Here is an 18,981-nt window from a genome sequence, read left to right on the forward strand (position 1 = left end):
TCTGTATGACAGTCTCTAGGTCCACCCACCTCACTACAAATAACTCAATTTCGTTTCTTTTTATGGTCAAAGCCTACATCTTAAAGCACACTCACACTGAGGATAATTTAATCATCACAATGATCAAAATCAAGGCCACAGAAACAGTTCATAACTTGTATGAGTTGTCCTAGGTCACACAGCTAGTAACTGGCAGTTGCAAAAGGGGGAATCAGTCTCCTGATCCTTTATTGTTTGGTTTTCCCACTGCCCTGTGCTGAATATGCTCATCCTCTCTATGCCTAATTACACCATCTTCAACAGAACCAACTCCAGAATGAGAACGCTAGGTCCATTTATTGAGTGCTTACTGCCAGGGTGACTGGTGACTTTCTAAACGATGGAGGCTCCATCAGCCTGGATATTTGAATGAAGATGATGCAGAGCCCAATACTCTCCACTGACCTGAGATAGACATGTAGGGATGAGCATGATGTAAACCTTTGTGTTTTCAGTCACTAAAACTCAAGAGCTGTTTATGGCTGCAGCACACGGTCTAAAGTGAAGAGGGCCGGGGAGGTTGGTGAGGCGCGATGGAGAGAAAGTTCCCTAGCAGCAGAGCCAAGCCAGGTTCCGCTTGGCATTGGTGTCTACTACTACCCACAACTCCCACACTAAATTATTGGTCTGTTATTGGAAGGAGGACGCTCATCCTCTTGGGCATGTGGTGGTGAAGAGGAGTCCAGAAACTGGAGGGTCTGGCTGTGAGGACAAGAGTCTACCTTGCAGAACCATGCGTGCCCCAATAGCAGGTATGTGGCACTGCAGAACTCAGTGCCCTCTCTCTGTTCTCCTCAGCCTTAGTGATGGTCACAGATGCCACAGGCTCGACTTTGCAGTTCAGCCTCAGTTCAGCCTCCTGCCCGCCAGGGAACCAAATACATGCACTGTCCCTCCTCCACATGGACTGTTCAGGGACCTGCTTCAGGGTATGAGTGCGATCCCAATACATTTAGGGGAACTTGGGGCCCAGCATCCTCTTCCTCCTCATTGTCCCCGCTCCATTCCTCTCATGGTCCATATTCCCATTTGCTGACCTAATATGGAGGGCCCTTAGGGACTCTTGCCCTTCCCCGTTTCATAGGGATGAGCAGTCCTCTGCAAGGTGGAGAATCCCAGGACCCATGGGTGAGTCATCCTTGCAAGCCAATGGCTGTTGGGAGTGTGGGTGGTGGGCATGTCTGGCAAAGCTGGTCTTTGGCACCTGTCTTTGGATAACCATGTCATTCTTAGATACCACAGATGATCAATTTATCTCTATTCACTTAAAACATACTTTCTGCTGGAAACATCTCTATGGATCTAAACTGCCTGCAATGCTTCCATCAGACTGCTGTATTTGCATACAGCCTCCCAAGGTCACCTGACAGTATTTCATCTCAGCCCTTCTCTTTTTTGGGCATCTAACTAAATTGAATAGGCCCTTCTCTTTTTCTGCATCTTTTTTCCTTACGCTTGAAGCAAAATTCAGTTTCTTGGAGGGTTGCCTTCATTACTCTCTCTAAGCTGGGATAATCCCTGGAAAACACGTGAAGTATCTGGAGTGCCCAACTCCCTGCCTTTCAGTGCCTCTCCAGCAGCCTCGGAAACTCCCATCTCACCTCTACTTCTCATGCTACCTTCTCCTGCTCCTGGTTTTTCTCCTGCAAAGAGTCCTGGCCTAGGAAGCAGGATTATGGCAAACTGTGATTTTAAGCAGTTGACTTCATCTCCCTGGGCCTTAGTTTTCTAAAATGGCAATATCAGATCACTTTAAGAATGATCTATGCCTGCTGTCAGTTCCCTCTCTCACCTTAGAACTAGCCTTCCAAGTCCCAGTCCTGCAGGGCGAATATGCTGTCCTTCCAGAAATTTTCTTTGAATTCTTCCCAGGTGCCTTCTAGAGGGAGGGCCATGTCTCCAGAGTGACTCTCCTGGTGGCAACAGCACACCCTGCATCAGGTGGGTGAGTGATGTTCTGGAGCCTGATTTTGTGGTGCCCACCACTCATTGCAAACAAGCAGCCGCCCAGAACTTGCTGGTCTCAGTGGTGTTCTCCTGATATAGACACCCCACTTGTACAACTTCATGTGTAAGTAGAAGTTTTCCCTCTTTTAGGCCATGGGTGGAGTGGGTTGGACCTTGATCCTATTGCAGTGTGAACACAGATCAACTTTCTCTTTAACTTTCGTGGTGGTGTCTCATATACAGTGTTGTTCATAAAAGCCTGTTCAGAGCACTCCATCCTACCCTTCTGACCTAAAAAGTGTCCAGTGCTTTGTTCCTTGCTTAACCAGGGAGTTAACTTTTTCTGGGAAAGAGAAAATCTGGCCCCTTTCTCCTCTAGAGTCCTGGGTGGGTCGTCATAGGTTCTAGAATGGCTTCAAAAAAGAAGTGTGTGCTCTTTGGGTTAAAGACGGAAGCCATTCAGGTGAGTGGAAGACAGTCTGAAACCCGGCGAATGCAAACCGGCTCATAGTCTCGCATTTGCAAATGGCTGAACGTCTACCCAGAAAGTAGGATGTGACAGCCTGGATGAATAATCAAAGCAGGAGCCTGCCCAGTGAGGAAAACCATAAAAAAATGTAAACGAACAACCCCCCTCCCCACAAAATGCCATAACAAACAAAAAACAAGACAAAACCTAGAAAACCCAAACAACAACAATAACAAGATGGGATGATTAGTAAGGCTCTCAGGATTCCCCAGAATCGCAGCCGAGCAAGCTCATTAAGGCCTAAGTGGTTGTTTTGCATCTGGCAAGAGCTCCTGGTAGCTCTCCCTTCCTGAACTGATTCCTGCTGAGTGTCCTCGGAGAGCCCTGCTCAGGATCCCAGCAAGCAGTGAACAGCAAAGCCACACCGTGGACAAGCCACCTAAGCGCTCTGGACTTGTTTTTCTCATCGGCAACAAGAGAACCTTGCCAGCTCCACTAGTCAGGTAGCCTCAGAACTGCTAAGCTGAGGTCCAGAATATAAAACATCAGGTGAGGGAGACGTCACTTTGATGTAGTTCTAACAGCAACCATTTATTGAGTTCTTATTACACACCGGGCACTCTGCTCAGTGCCTTATGAACCTTCTTTTGTTTAATCCTTACGAGTGTCTTGCAAAGAAGATTTGTGCAACCCCATGTTACAGAAGAGAAAAATGAGGGTCAGACTTGTCAAAACTTATACAAAGAGATCATAGAGCTGGTAAGTGGTGGGATATTAGAGCTGGTAAGGCCCATCTGTCTGTCCTAATGCTCTTTTCCTTTGCACAGTACCTCTGAGTAAAGAGTAATTGATTCCCCTCAAAAATGTTTCCAGATACAAAGAAGGCACTCATTATAGAGCCCCAACCAAGCCTTCAGATGATTGCAGCGCTGGCAGGTAGTTTAACTGTCACATCGTGAGAGGCCCTGAGTTAGAAACACCCAGTTAAGCTGCTCCTAGATTCCTGACCAGCAGAAACTGTATGAAATAATAATTGTTCATTGTTGTTTTAAGCCTATAAATTTTGGGATAATTTGTTGCCCAGTAATAGATAACTAATACTGCATTTGTCTACCATTCATTCATCTGACAGACATCCATTCATTATTTATTGTGACAAGCCCCAAGCTACATGCTTGGGTTTCAGTAGTGAACACGATCAGTATGGTACCTGCCCTGACGGAAATGATCATTTGGCAGGAGAGATGAACATTAAGCAAGCAGACAAACAGGTAAAAGAACATTGAGAGGGAGGAGGCATCTTCTTTAAAATTAAGTTGTTGGGGAAGTTGAAGAGGAAACATTAAACCTGAGTCTTGAAGACAGAAAGAACCAGAAGGTTCTGGCATTTTCTTCCCCACCCGTCTTGATGTCCTCACTTTTTGGCTGCCTTGAGTTCTTCTGGAAAATGACACAGGGTGTTAAAGAAACTAGAAATTGAAATGATAGAGAATTCTTATTTCTCTTAGGGGCAGAGTCTCCCCTATGGAGGAAATGACCTTTGCTGGATGAATGCTTTAAAAATCCCCCTGGGAGAGCTGGTACAGGTCAAATAGCTCTGCATAAGGAAGGGAATTAGGGAGATTTAAGAAGCAGCCAAGGAGAGGGTTGGAGAGGGCTACAAGCTAAAGAAGGACTCGGGGAGAAAAAATATCTAACAGGGATTTTTATTCCTTTGTTTCTCAAGTAATGTGCGGTAAAATGCTCTTCCTCCCAGTAAAATCTCTTGCTTTCTAATGCTTTCTGGAGTAGGTTGGCTTTTTGAAGATAAGACAAAGGAGAATATGCCTTCCTTCAAGACTGACTTCAGGGGAACCCAAGGCTGTTCACAGGAGACCAGCCACTTACGGGTTAAACAAACACATAAACACAGTGGCGTTAATCATAAAAAGAAAAAATGCTTCCGATCATCACTGCAGTTCCGAAATGGACAGGTGTGTTCCTGACGCTCGTCGGTGGCATCAGTGTCACTGCTGACAACTGTACAGAGGTTGCTGAAGGCTGAGGCCCAGGCAGGTGTTGCAGCAGCTGTCAACGCTGCTGGCATCTGGCACCATGCCTGGCACTTAGGAGAAGCTCAGGAAACGGCTGAACGCGTGACTGAATGCTGCCTGCGCTGCCGCTGCCTTGTCCTTCAATGCTCCAGGGAGTGGGGTTCACGGGGAGCAGGGTATGTATTGCAGCCCCTTGTTCTGAGATTCAGGAATGCCTCCATTGAGCTGGGCCTGGGACAATGTCAGTGACAACACAGAAATGACCACAGAGTTGCCACTTTCTCCTGAAGCTTGCCTGTCTTCTTGAAACAAACCACCTTGTGGACCTTTTTTTTCCCTGGGGTGAATTCTTTCCCAAGGGCACCTTGGTCTCTTCTATGAATAGTCCTCCACTAATCCACTAGCCTTGAGGAAGTGCCTAGACTTTCCTGAAATTGAGGGTGAACATGGCTTAGGTTCAAACAGGAACTTCTGCTACCTACAATATTCCCTGAAGATCTAGACCAAACATAAGCCCAACAGGGCCTGATGTTCTAGACCTGAACTGTCCAATATGGTAGCCACGAGCTACATGTGGCTCTTTAAAGTTGTTAATGAAAATTAAATAAAATTTAAAATTCAGTTCCTCAGTGGCACTAGCCACAAGTGAAGTGCTTAATAGCCCATATTGGACCGTGCAGATTATAGATAGAACCTCTCCAATACCACAGTTTTGTTCGACAGACCTGTGTCTAGAGCCAGAGCTCATAAAATGGATTCTGCTATCAAAGAACTGACCATTATGTATAAACAAGAAAACTATTCACTCGAGATAAACAGAAGTCTGTCTCACTCATGGGTTAGGCACAAAAGTCAGCATATAAGGCAAAAATGGCTTCATGTCAAACTTTCCCTTGAAAAATCCCTTAGGAAAATGTCACTTTGGAGACTAGCTCTCAGTAAATTCAAGACTGCAGTATTTCATCCAGCACTGGAGCAGATCTTTGTTTCTTTGGCTGAGCGCCAGAAGAAGGATCTGATCTGTAGTTAGGAGCAATGCACAAGAAAGATCAATGGTATCTGTGAACACTGGTGTGACACCGCAGGGAGCTAGCCTTCAGCCGTGAGAGACCCAGAAGCACCTGAAGGCACATCTGAATCACATCCGCATTCTCAGGGTCTCTGCTACTTCGACGGGATGACAGGTGGAATTGCCCACAGTATTTAAGGGTTCTCTCTCTCTCTCTCACCATATATATATATGGTGTTTTTTGTTTTATGCTTTGGTGCCAAATGTGTAGAGGTGAAGTTGAGTACATTAAACGCATTTACAATACGATTTCCCCACACACATTCCATGAGGCCGTCCTTTCTTCGCTGGGGGCTTGGTTAAAGGAAGGGTCTCCTCTCCACCAGAGACCCATGTGTTTTGTAGTTAAAGAACACCAGGTTTCTCCTTGAACTCTTTCTTTGGGAGGCCAGAATTTCAACTACATCACTGAGCTTTGGAAAACACAACACTGGCCTTCAGATCAAACCTGAAGTTGGTCTATATACTGGGGTGTTTGGGGGCAGCACAGAGGGCAAGGAGCATTCAGGTCCTTGGAAGCCCAGCTAAAATCCTTTAGACCCAGATGCCCGCCTGGGTCACCCCAGCGAGTGGCAAGCTGTGTCCCCCGGAACTCCTGTAAGGTGCAATGTTCTGCCCGCTCGGTCTGGTCCCATATATTGACAGCCATCTTTATGTATATTTTATACATACAACTGTCTTTCCAGTTAGATCATAAATTCTTCAAGGGCAGATGGCATAGGTCTTTTATCTCTTTTTATAACCCACAGTGTTTAACACGGTGCCTTCATACAAAAGTGCTCCCTTCCTATGTAGCTTCATTAGCAATAGTTATGAGTGATTCTCTCAGGATATGAACTAACTCTATAGACATGCTTTAAGAGCACCCACTACATGAAAAGGCCAGTATTTGCCCATTCAACTAAGGAAGCTGAATTTTTAAAATCATTTACTTAATTTTGAAGTTGAGGATTGCAAGGGGGTTCCCAAGTCAGGAATTCACATCATTTGCAAAAGCAAAGAGAATGTTAGTTGCCTTAAAAAACCCCAAACCGTGAGGTAACCTCAATATTTGACATTAATCAAAGCCTTACCAAAACAGCAGATCTGTTTCTAACCTTCTCAAAGAGAGAGGCTGTGGTCTTGTGCTCCATATATGTATGTGGTTTTTTGTTTTGTTTTTTTAATTTGAGGATTTAAAAAATGCAGGATAAATGAATGGTTAATTAGAATCTTAAGAGTAACAGACCACACAACTCCAGGAAGATTCTCATTTAAAAAAATTATTTCTTTTCAGTAGTTTCTCATCATGTTGTGCATATCTTCCTTGTTCACCTTTTAACAACATTAAAAATCATTTTATGTTGAACTAAATATCATTTTTATTGCATTAGGAGAAACCCATGCTTTCTAATGTTGGAACAGCTGTAATAATTCAGAGTAAAAAATCCCTGAGTACGTTTTACAAACATCATTCTAAATATTGCCTCATACACTGCTAATTTTGGCTAGATTTTAAATAAAATAGGCTTCAATGAAATGATATGAAAAGCATGTTCCAATGGACTAGACACAGTCTCAAGGATTAACACTTTTAATGTTGTTTCATTACAAAATCATGGAAGATTACTGTAGAAATTGGTATCATGATTATTTTAACTTTGGCCTTATCAGCTGTAAGAAATGTTTTACTCCGTTGTCACCTATGGCTCTCCAAACACAGCGTCACAAGTTTCATTATTTCCATTTCCCACGGGAGGCAAATTTAGACTGGAGATTTAAAGTGCCCACCTGGGACTTCCCTGGTGGCACAGTGGTTAAGAATCCGCCTGCCAATGCAGGGGACATGAGTTCGAGCCCTGGTCCAGAAGGTCTCACATGCCACGGAGCAACTAAGCCCGTGCGCCACAACTCCTGAGTCCGCACGCCACAACTATTGAGCCCGCACGCCTAGAGCCCGTGCTCCGCAGCAAAAGAAGCCACCGCAATGAGAAGCCTGTGCACCGAAACCAAGAGTAGCCTCCACTCACCACAACTAGAGAAAGCCTGCGCGCAGCAACGAAGACCCAACGCAGGCAAAAATAAATAAATAAAATTTATAAATAAATAAAAATAAAATGCCTGCCTGAACACACACAACAAATCCCTGAGGCCCAGGTGCCTCTTCCTTCTCACCTTATCACAGCCTCACTGCTTCTCTTCTTCCCCTTTCAAGACCAACTGTTCAGGTAAGCTTTGATTATTTGCATCTGTCATTTTAGAATTAATGACAGAATACTGACAGAAAGGGAGGTGCTGGAGTTACTGGCAAATGTTTATTATTGTTCTTCCTCATGAAAGCTTGGAAGGTCCCCCAAACCCCACATCATCCCCAAGGCCTGTGGCTGGCTTGCCACTTCCCAGGGCCCATTATTTAGAACTGTCTGTGTTGTCGCCTCCTTACCTTCTGTGTTTGCTCACCTAGTCACCATCATCTTTCCCTGAGAGATGGAAGTGTATATCCAAGCAAGAGAAAGCGTCAACGGCTATTTCTTCCCCTTCTCTCTCTCTCGGTTGAATATTGCTTCGGCACCTTGTATATACCCATTTAAATTCATTATGAAATATATGCCTTGCAAGGCTGTTCTTTGCCTTTTGCAGGAGACTTTTTCTTTTTCAGGAAAAAATCATCGTGAAATTAATATGGTGATTAGGAAGCAAGTTAGGCATGCAGTACCTTATACAAACTCAGCTGCATTTAGTGAAAGGAAGACTTGAAATTCATTTCCAAAATGCTGTGAAAAGCTCATTTGGGCCATAACCACTTGCCCTCTGCCCTCTTCACAAGTTATAAGCCACCTTGTGTATTTGCCTTATAGAACGTTTGGGACCCACCGTGGCGATTCTGCAAATGAATAACTAATTGAAATGCTTACCAAGAAGTAAGGCAGGCTTCCCCCAGAACCTTAATCTTCCTCAGAGAATCCACTGCTTACAATAGGTGTCAGGGTTCTACTGAGGTCCTAAACCAACCCCAGTACGGAGGATTTTTTACAAAACTCGATTGAAAGGCACTTCCTTTTACTACAGTGTTTGTATTGAGGTAGGGGCGGGAGTGAGGAGAGGTCACATCAGGGGTAAAGACACTTAGTTGTAAAGTTATAATGAAAGTTGCATGATTGTTTTTTGGCAGAGCAGAATGCCCCAGTGTTGAAATGAAATTTCCACAGAAAGATATCCATAGATCAGAATCCCACAGCATGGCACAATTCAAGTTTGATTCAGCGAATGTTTTTGGAATTCCCAAAGGCAGAGCTGCTTAATTTGGGATCTGGGACCACCAACACCATACAGGGTGTTTCTTAAAAATACAAACTCCTGAGACCTTCTTCAGACCTACTGAAACATAATTTCCCTGGGTGAGATTGGACTTCTACTCCTGGGTGATTCTTAAGCACGCTAAAGTTCAAAAGCACCAGAGTCTGTTTTACTCACTGATGTATCCAAGTACCTAGAACGGCAACTGACAGAGCTCAATAAATACCTGCTGAATGAATGAAGGTCCTAAGTGTTTGTGGCACTCGGAGGCTCCAGTTATACATATCTTCCAGACTGTCTAATTCAAGATGCTGTCATAGGACAAGTATAATGTTATATCCCACAGGGGCAGGGGAAGCTCTCCTATCTCTGCCCAACAGTCTAAGCAAATTGTCCCCACTTTGACAGGCCTTTCCCTGCCTATACTTCACTGCAAAAGCTGTGACAAAGACTGGCCTCACAGATTTGCATCCTTAAAAAATAAAAATGGGGCTTCCCTGGGAGCGCAGTGGTTGAGAGTCTGCCTGCCAATGCAGGGGACACGGGTTCGAGCCCTGGTCTGGGAGGATCCCACGTGCCGCGGAGCAACTAGGCCCGTGAGCCAAAACTACTGAGCCTGCGCGTCTGGAGCTTGTGCTCCACAACAGGAGAGGTTGCGACGGTGAGAGGCCCGCGCACCGCGATGAAGAGTGGCCCCTGCTCGCCGCAACTGGAGAAAGCCCACGCACAGAAACGAAGACCCAACACAGCCAAAAATAAATAAATAAATAAATAAATAAAATTTAAAAATAAATAAATAAATAAAAATGAGAAAAAAATAAAGGGAAGGATTAATAAAACCAACTAAGGTATAAGTAGGTACCCAAAATCCAGCATATTGAGTAAATTATCTCCGCTAAACCACCCATAACTGAAGCTAGGCAAAATTCTATAAGCCAGTTTTATTTGTAGTCAAAATAGCTAAGGGATCAAGTTTCCTTCCTAATCATTCAAACCACAGGAAAGAGAAGGCAAGAGAAATGCAATCTTGCTTTTGTATATACACTGTTCTAATAAGACTATATTAATGATTTATTAAGAACCGACTGCATCCTTAACAGGTGAATGAATAAAGAAACTGGTACATCCACCCAATGGAATACTACTCAGCAATAAAAAGGAAAAACTTGATACACACAATATGAATCTCAAATGCATTATGCAAGAAGCCAATCTCCAAGGATTATATACGGTATAATTCTCTTTAAATGACATTCAGGAAAAGGCACAACTACAGGCAGGTGGAATGGGTCAGTGGTTGCCTGATTAGGGCTAGGAGTGGGGGGCAAGTTTAACTACAAAGGGGTAGCACAAGGGAATTTTTGGGGGGTGATGGAAGGATTCTACATCCTGATCGAGGTGATTGTTATGTGAATCTATGCATGTGTTAAAACTCGTAAAACTGCACACCAAGAAAAATGTGTATTTACTGTATGCAAATTATATTTTAAAAGAACCCATTGCACACACAACATGAACTCATTAGGTCTCTGAGGGCCCTCAGACACTTTCCTTCCCTTGATCAGTTTATTAATGTTGGCAACACACAAACAAGTGGTCTTGGAGTGTGTGCGTGAAAGTGAGGGAGGACTGCTCTACCACACGGTCCATGCTAAGTACATTACACCCCGTGCCAAATTTAGCACCTTATAAACTGGAAACCATTTTGTAGAAAATTCCTTTATTATAGTGCAAATAACTTCCAGCAGTGACATAATAATGTTAAGAACACATTTAGCAACATTTTACACCACGCAGTAAATAAGAAAGTGTTTCTTTGAAAATATGTCATCATAGGAACATTATTTCTACATTAATAATGTAGCTGGGAAATGCCAAGCCTGTTTCTCTCAAGGCAACAGGGCTCCCTCCCTCTTTTTGGATATTTGCTTTTTAATACAAATGAAAGGATTTGCCATTTTAACAAATCACCAACAATTCTAAGAGTCATCTCTTAGGAGGTTTTGAACTGAGGTTGGCAAGATATGAAATGGGGTCTCAAATTAAAAAAAAAAAAAATTTAAGACAATTCTGAGATAGCCCAGAAAGTAGAAGTCACTTCTATTAACTTTTAAGTAGATATATACATTCACTCCAATTTTGATGCAGAAATGAACAGATTGTCTAAAGCCTGCCTATTATTCCCCCAGAGCCTGATTGTTACTTATGTTCCTTGGTTTTGGTCATATTGCAAAATTAGGGCTCTGGTCAGAAATAACACCTTACATACCCAAATACTTTCCTGTGAAGCTTAAAATTGCACTTTCCATCCTGAATTCCCACCTTAGACCTCACATGTTGATGAGAGGATGTGAACATTGTTTCCAGTTTACAGCTAATGATTAGTACAGCTGGATTAGCCCCTTGCTAATTTAACTATACCTGAATCAAATCATCACATCATTTAGATTAATTCCAGTAGGCTTAACCAAGAGGTTCCCACTGACCCCATACAGAAACGAAGGGTTAACAGTGAATCTTTACACTAGGCTGCCTAAGGGCTTGGCTGCTAACCAGTTAGCTGATAGGTAGAGAGAACAGTGTCAGTTCCAAACAGTTAACACTCCCAACTCCTCTAGTTTCTGCTGAATTATGCAGTGGGTGGGAATGGATGGCCACTCAAAGGAAACCTCCTGTGGGGGTCTTCCACCATAAGGAGAATCAAAACCCCTACCAATGTATTTCAGGGTGCCCTCTAAGTCTCCCTACAAACACACGTCAAAACCTAGTGGCTCTACAAGTTAATCACAGGCTCAAAAATAGCCGGAGCCACAGAACAGCCCTCCTGGCTGAATATGGCTGCTTAACTCAGCTGGTACATAAAGCTTTTCAATGCTCAGCCAGCCTTGTTGGATAAAGCATCTTCTTATATAACACAATGGAACTGTGCTAAACAGTTTAAAAGTTGAGAAGAATCCAAATATATCACCTATAAAAAATTCATGATTTTAGTTTGCTTTTTCTTAGACTTTGGTACTGAAACACTGTCTACATTCTCGACACATGAATATGACATGGCCACTTCAGTGCCTCTGCATGTTGTGTAAAAAAACTCAAAAGCAAAGCAGGAGAAGGACTTGTCATAACAAGACGCAGTATGCTCTACAGACAAAACCTAAATTATATATAAATACACACCCCACCCCAGCACCCCCTCTTCTCCCCACCAGCTGACCAAAGCAATGCCAAGGGTCCTTCTCTCCAGGGCCAGTGCAGTTTGTGAAATCCAGCACCCAGGACTCCAACCATCCCTTGCTGTGCGGTGACATCTGTATCACTGCAGGCTTCTCCTGGAGACTCCCTGCTGTCTAACCAGTTCCACAAGTACAGGGAAACACCTAAAGCTTAACTGGAAGCATTCACACTATTGGCTGGACTCAAAGACCTAGAGTCCTGGGAGTTAATTTTTCAGATAAACTAACTGGATCATTTCCTAATTTGGATCCTGCCTTATCCTAATATCTCAGCAGAGCCAACACAGTAGGAAGCATCCTCTACTCTGAAGCTCCAAAGGCATTGCTTAGGGATATCAGTGAGGGTCACATAATAAAAGTGATACAATGAGCTAACAGCTTAAGTTGATATAAATTATTTCCGGGTAAGTTATTTGGGGCCATTTGCTTCTGCTTTCCATTGCATTCCAGAATCATTTTCATACTACACTTTTAAAAGTTTATATAATAGTCATTTAAAAATTGTCTATGCAATCACCTCTTACGTGTTTTCAATTAGCTTAATAACAACTTAATGAGCTATTCTGTAGGTCTAGGGAAAAGTAGTTAGTCTTAAGGAAGCCAATACTGTGCTAATTCACAGTAAGGAGAAAAAGCAATGTAAATAATCATCAATAACTTGAAAAGCAGTCTTACGAAACGTTGCAAAGTTTTCCCAAAAGCACTTAACAGCAATTTATATCAAGATATCCTAAGTTTAGGGGTATGGAGGATAAGACTCAACTCTTTAAGGTAGAAATTCACCTTTATCATGATTGTAATAGGTAATTTTCCCCCTCAGACCTAAGATAATTGTACATTCAAAAGTTCACAACTTGCTGTTCTTGAGACATTAATCATTCTCTAATACATACACTGAGTAGAAATAAATAACTACAAGAAAGCTTTAAAAATCTGAATTAACATTATGCTGTGCAACAAAACAAAACAAAACAAACCTTGAACAACCTACATTCTATGTTAAATACCCTGACTAAAATGTCGGTTGTACTACACAATTCCACTTCAGTGCAGAAATGAGTTGACTTCTGTGTACCGTCTTTGTTGTTGTTGTTTTAAGTCTTTAGCACTTTTGTTCTAAACATCACCTTGCTTTGAAAAGATGAATAACTTACTACCAGTCCAGTTCAGTTTAGTCTGAATAAAATCCAGCATAACTGTATTACTTTGTTCTGGAAATAATGGCTCGGTGTCTTTGTTCCGACAGCTTCCTAAGGGCAAACCACCGTTGAAGTCATTTTGGGTTTAAACTGCACAGAAAGAAGACGGTGAAGTTTCCCTTTTCGTTTTTGTTTTTTTTTAAGTCTTCAGATCTTGCTAGGACACTTCTTCCAGACCAACAGTCATATAGTTGTGGCACCTGATGCTATCTGAAACAGACGTGGTTTAAACAACATCAGCCAAGCTTAGTGATCTGGAGGTCCCCGTTTATCCTTATGGTGTCGATTGCAGATAACGTTTGAATGCGGTGGTAAAAATCAAAAAGTTGGTGTCCATCCACAAACACTCTGAAACGTGGGTGCTCACAAAGGATTTCCACCTGCAAGAAACAAAATAATAACCTCAGTTCATAATTTCAATGAACCCTGCTGGGGAAAACGAACAAACAGTACTTCATTTTGGAGAAAGGCAACATTCTCAGTGGTTCTCAAACACGGGAGTGCACTGGGATCATACAGAAGGCGTGTTAGAACACAGATTGCTGGACTCCACCCACCAAAATTTCCATTTAGTAGGGCTAGTGTAAGGTCTAAGAATGTGCTTTTCCATCAAGTTCCAAGATGATGCTGGTGTTGCTAGAATAAGGAACACACTTTGTGAAGCATTGCTCTACACTATTCAATGTCCTTTAAAGATTTAAAATTGCTTTACTATTTCTCCCTTCTCCTTGCATGCCAGAAAGTGATGTAAAGTGGCAGAGATTTATTTATATGGCACTTAATGCCTCCATCCTCATCCCCTGAACAATTCTATGCCACCTTCAGAGAAGCCCCTCACAAAGCAGAACTGGTACCCATTAGTAGCATGTGATAATAGTCTAGACACCCCTAAACACTAAGCAGAGAGAAGGTTACGCAGTAATTACCATTCGACCAAGGATGTGTAATTAACAAGGCTTTGTTAAGCCAAACAGAAATACTGATTCCATATGGTAAAAGCTTTTTCTTCCTCTTTTTTTTTAACTTAATTCACCATAGAGTTTAATCACTGGTTCTGTGCTATGTATATATTAAAAGCATTTGTATTCATCATGCAAGGAGAGACTCCGTATGTGATATTAGTCACATTTAATTCGTATTATTACTAAAATTGTATCACCAAGAAGGGGTGATTTCATTTCAGTTTTGTTGTTGGGGAGCACTATTCCTCCTGGCAGAAGCTTTGGTTACTCACACTCATGAGCTCTGCATTAAGATTCACCAGTAAGAAACTGTCACAGTTCAGGGGAGCCTCAGGGTCATTACCATTCTAGAGAAGGGTAGGGGTGTCTTCCCCAGGCTACAAATAGAAGGGCAATTAGTCTCTATTCTATCATTGATGTGACAGTCATGGATTCTTGTTTTCCCCCCAGACTGTAAGATGGGAAGAAAAATTATGACTTATTCATAGGCCCTTGTAAATTTTTAGATGAGGAGCAACAGGTTAAGGGTAGTTCTGCTTTGTTAGATGTTTATGCAACAGGGAGCTTTTAACTGGGTTGTCATTATTGTGATGTACGTTAACAAGGTGTAACATAGACACTTCATCACCAGGTCTGACATGTCAGTAAATTCTTTCCTAACACATTACTGACTTGCATCTCTTACTTGGCATTGTCCTTCATAGAGGAAGGTGCTGCTAATGCTGCTTGATTGAAATGGAAGTTTGGGCTGTGCTTCCTGCCTGACAGATAGTGGGGAGCAAATCTATACTCATCCAGGCCCGAGGGAAGGAATCTGTCAGCCACAGAGACTGTGACAGTGAAACAGACTGAGGCTACTTAACCCAGAGAGGGCAACAAGGACATGACTAGTCCTCACTAGCAAAGGGAACAAGAGAAAATAAAATGATAATCACTAGATTCTTAAAAAAAGACATAACTGATATGGTTTGGTGCTACTTAAAGGCTGAGAAAAAAATGAGGAAAATTCTAGATACTTATTATTATTTATTAATCAAACAGATATTTTGGGACAGATGTCTATTATATGCCTAGTACTATGTTAAATACTACATAGAAAAGTATTTATTTTTAACAATCTAGACACGTAAATATGGGTTTATTTACACGTATTGGCTGAATAGAATTGCAAAAATCCTGGCTGCTTAAAGTGTTCTTGGCACGTACTAGATGAGAACATCACCATCCTGCCAGTGGTTGGAGCGGAAGCACTCGAGGCACTCACCCTGAATGGTTGGTCTGGGATGAATGGGAAGTAAGGGATCGTTGACTGTTCTTCACCCCTTTCCCCAGATATACAAGAATTTCTGAGTAGCTGCCGGTCTGTGAACACAGCTTTGAGTTCAATTGCCACATCGGCAGGAGGATCCTCCGAATCACCACAGGTCAAGCTGATGGCAAAGCTGAAAAGAAAATCATCTCATTTATTCATGGTTGAGCAAAACAACATTAACAATGACCCAGGCTCCCATTTCCTTCTTCTTCTTTGGATTTGTCAGCTTTTAATGGGCCACTACTCTTCATATAGGGGCGGGCGTTGGGGGGTTTAGACTACGGAGAAATAGGATTACAAAAACTGGTTTGTTACCCAGAGGAGGCCCTGGTGAAAACTTCAGTGGAGATGAAAATAACTAACTGCAGACATTTCATATACCCCAAACTGCCCATACATCTGTGTCTTAATCCATTTCAGAAGACTCAAAAACAGCCCCATTAATTGACCAGGGGAAACAATATCTTGTAAAGTTTGGTTTTCATTTATATTGATAGTTCTTACTCCAAACACCATGTTTGGGGAAAAAAAAAAATCCTTTAGCCTCCCTAAGGGTCAAATAGAAAATGATGTGGGTCTATATTTATAATCTCTGATATAAATAGCTGTCTAGAGAAATGATGGCTGGGATTCATACACATTCTTTTCATGGGAACATAGTACTTTCTTGGCACTTCAAACTAGCAACACTGGCCACAGGGGTGGGAAGAGGAGGGGCAGTAAACCACAACAGGAGTGGGCAGGACCTTGTAACTGCCTGATAGGTCTAGGTGACAAGAACTCTGCCTTACCTCTCAGGGTTGAGGTCTACGATGCCCATCACTAATACCTTCTTGCCTGGTCTCATGCCACCTTTAATGTGCCCACAAAATGGCACGATCTGCAAAGGATGAGAGGAGAAACAGAAAGTTTACAGCCTGTTAAGGAAGAGCCAAGGCCTCAGATCCTTAGGACCTGACCTAAGGAAAGAAGAAAGAAGAGGGTACAGGCAGACACAGAGCACAGAACAAAATCATTTACCAGTCGTGGGAAGTACACGTCGGCTTGAACTGGAGAGCCCAAGGAGTTGTTTAAATGCCCATCATCTAGTTTCTAAAAATAGAAGCACACAGATTGGCTTTCCAAAAGCTTTTGGAGGGGGGTGTTAGAGGGAGCGGGGAAGAACCTACACAGATCTGGAGGCATCCAGCAGCCCTTCATAGAACACAGGCAGCCTCTGCAAAGGCTCCCACCTCACAGCCCACTGAATAACCGCATAAACCCCCGAACAAAACCCGTCCTTTCCATCAGGTCGCTAAGCCTCTGATGATCCTCAGACCCTTCAGATCTAGATCAAAATGAAGGTCGAGGCCCACTGGGGAGCCAGAGCCCCGCGCCGGAGGAGGGAAGGCCCCTCTCCAACCGCAAACGCCCATGGAACCGCTGTCGCCCAGGCCTGTCCTCGGGGACATGGCTGGAGTGCAGCGGCCGCGCTCAACTTCTCTCGCGAGCCCCTGGCGCGGACCCATTTCCAAGGGGGAAATCCCCGGAACGCCGCGGGGCGCGCGCGCCGGACACACACACGCGCGCACACTCACACGTGCAACATGCACACACCTGGCCGGAGGCTGCACGGCGCGGAGGGGGCTGTCGGTCACCCCCACCCCGCGGGTCGCCCCCAACACCTCCCCTCCGCCAGCGGCCCTCCAGCTGGGGCACCCCTCCTGACCCCACGTCCGCCGCGCACAGCCGGCTCCCGCTACCAGGTACTGGGGCGCCTTCTCACGCGTGAGGCGCGGGGCTGGGCCTCTGCCGGGCCGGAGCCGGCGAAGGGGCCGTGCGGGCTGCGGGAAGGGGGCGCCTCGCGTGCGCCCGCCGCACTCACCACCACTGCATCGCTGTCGGCCACCGACCCCGCCATCTTCTCGCGCAGCGCGGCGGGGGACGTGGGACACGGCGCGCGGGCTGAGATTCAGAGGCAGTCCTGCGCCGGGCGGGGGCGCGGGTCCGAGACTGGCTCGAGCGCGCACACACACACGGGCGCGCGGGCGTGCACTCCCGGGGGCCCGGCGTCGACCCGGCTGGCGAGGCCGGGGGGAGGGGGAGGAGAAGGCGGGGGCCGGGAAGACGGCGCGGGCCCAGAGGTCGGAGGTGGCCGCCGCAGCCCGGACCGCGCTGCCGAGTCGAGGCTGCTTTCCTCCTCGGGGTGCTGCTGCCCGAGGAAAAAGGAGTCGAGGGCAGCGCCGTGCTGGCCCTGGGCTGCATTTAAAGGCCGCCGGAGCCCGGCTGGGGAACCGGGAACAGGGCGGGGAGCCGGCTGGGCTGCCGCGGCTTGCTCAGCTTGCCCTGCCCCTCAGCCATTGGACGGTGGCAGGAGGCTGGGGCGGGAGGGACTGGCCTACCAGGGTCGGGGCGTGCGGGAGGGCGGGCGCCCGGTCGGCACTCTTCGCCGGCAGGGTGGGTGGGGCTGGGGCCTGCCAGGTGACAGGTGCCTGTGACATCACCGTCCCTCTCCTCCAGCCACCCCCCCCGCCCCCCCGCCTTCCTTCTCAGGTCGTGTCTTGAGGCAGGTGGGACAGTGGAGGGCGAGGTCAAGGGAGGATTGGAGGTGGAGGTGGTATTCCAGAGCTCGAGATTTCTTTCAGAGAATGCCAACAAAGAGCGAGGAAAGATTCATTCGGCTTTCTAGGGCAGAAAGATAATGAAAGGCCTCTAGGCTTGCATAAATAAATATTTGACTTAAAAGCAAGAGGCAGAGAGGACTCACAGTAGGGACTTTTATATTCCAGGAGATGTACAGAACAGACCTCCCTCCCCTGTGGAAAAATGGGCAAGTCTGGGGGTCCCTGGAGGCTCTCTCAGGCAGGGGTCTGGTTAAGTCTTACCAAATTGAACTGGGCGCAGTGACTGCTCTCAGAAAGTCTTCACTGGGCCGTTTTTTACAAGTCACCTGTCCAGTCTAGGCTAGTGAATTTCACACTGAAAATCTCCTGATATCCTTTGTGGAGTAATTCCTAGGGGGTCCACCTCTCTTTATTCCAAGGCACAAATTCCTTTACGGCGTTTCCACAGTAGGACAATTATGTAACTTCTCAGGTAAAGCTGAATCAACCTGGCCTCTATTAGGTGACATCTTGGCTTAAACATTCCATTGTGTGAATCACCCTGGTGTGTATACTAATAAGCAGGGAGCATGTGTGACCTGCTGCAATCCCAGAGGGGCCCTCAGAGGCTCCCTTCCTGCCACTGTTGCTGGCTGTGTGGCCTGGAACATCACTGAGGCTTTTGTGTCTTAGTTTTCCCTTTATGGACCAGAGCTAATCATGGTAATCTCAGTTGAGTAGGGAGAATTACCTGCACACGCCTGTAAACCAAAGTCATATCCTTTGTGTGCTCTGAACTTGAGGCTGAAGTGCAGCACAACTGTGGCTCACACTTTTGCTCTTGTTTACCAGTCTTAGCT

At 44.9% G+C, this 18,981-nt stretch overlaps 1 protein-coding gene and 1 long non-coding RNA gene across 2 annotated transcripts in view; one reads left to right on the top strand and one right to left on the bottom strand.

Moving 5' to 3' along the window:
• Positions 1-10,536: 10,536 nt before the first annotated feature.
• On the bottom strand, positions 10,537-17,867 carry LGALSL (galectin like). Its single transcript, XM_082358360.1, has 5 exons — positions 17,404-17,867; positions 16,560-16,631; positions 16,331-16,419; positions 15,492-15,669; positions 10,537-13,645 (listed from the first exon to the last, which is right to left on the bottom strand). The coding sequence occupies exons 1-5, from the start codon at positions 17,437-17,439 to the stop codon at positions 13,502-13,504; spliced, it is 519 nt and encodes a 172-aa protein (XP_082214486.1). The 5' UTR covers positions 17,440-17,867; the 3' UTR covers positions 10,537-13,501.
• LOC309612489 overlaps positions 16,638-18,981 on the top strand; it is a 184,013-nt gene continuing 181,669 nt past the window's right edge. Inside the window, exon 1 of the long non-coding RNA XR_014235189.1 lies at positions 16,638-17,284. This is a non-coding gene — a long non-coding RNA (uncharacterized lncRNA). The remainder of the gene's footprint in view (positions 17,285-18,981) is intronic.

The sequence above is a fragment of the Balaenoptera borealis genome (assembly GCF_965194805.1).
Source record: "Balaenoptera borealis genome assembly, chromosome: 15".
NCBI lineage: Eukaryota > Metazoa > Chordata > Mammalia > Artiodactyla > Balaenopteridae > Balaenoptera > Balaenoptera borealis.

Excerpts from the sequence above, each read along its gene's own strand:
- LGALSL (XM_082358360.1), bottom strand. The coding sequence starts at position 17,439 with ATGGCGGGGTCGGTGGCCGACAGCGATGCAGTGGTG. Across the intron at positions 16,632-17,403 it reads CCGACAGCGATGCAGTGGTG|AAACTAGATGATGGGCATTT; the intron begins GTGAGTGCGGCG and ends TTCTATTTTTAG. Across the intron at positions 15,670-16,330 it reads GTAGACCTCAACCCTGAGAG|CTTTGCCATCAGCTTGACCT; the intron begins GTAAGGCAGAGT and ends TTTTCTTTTCAG.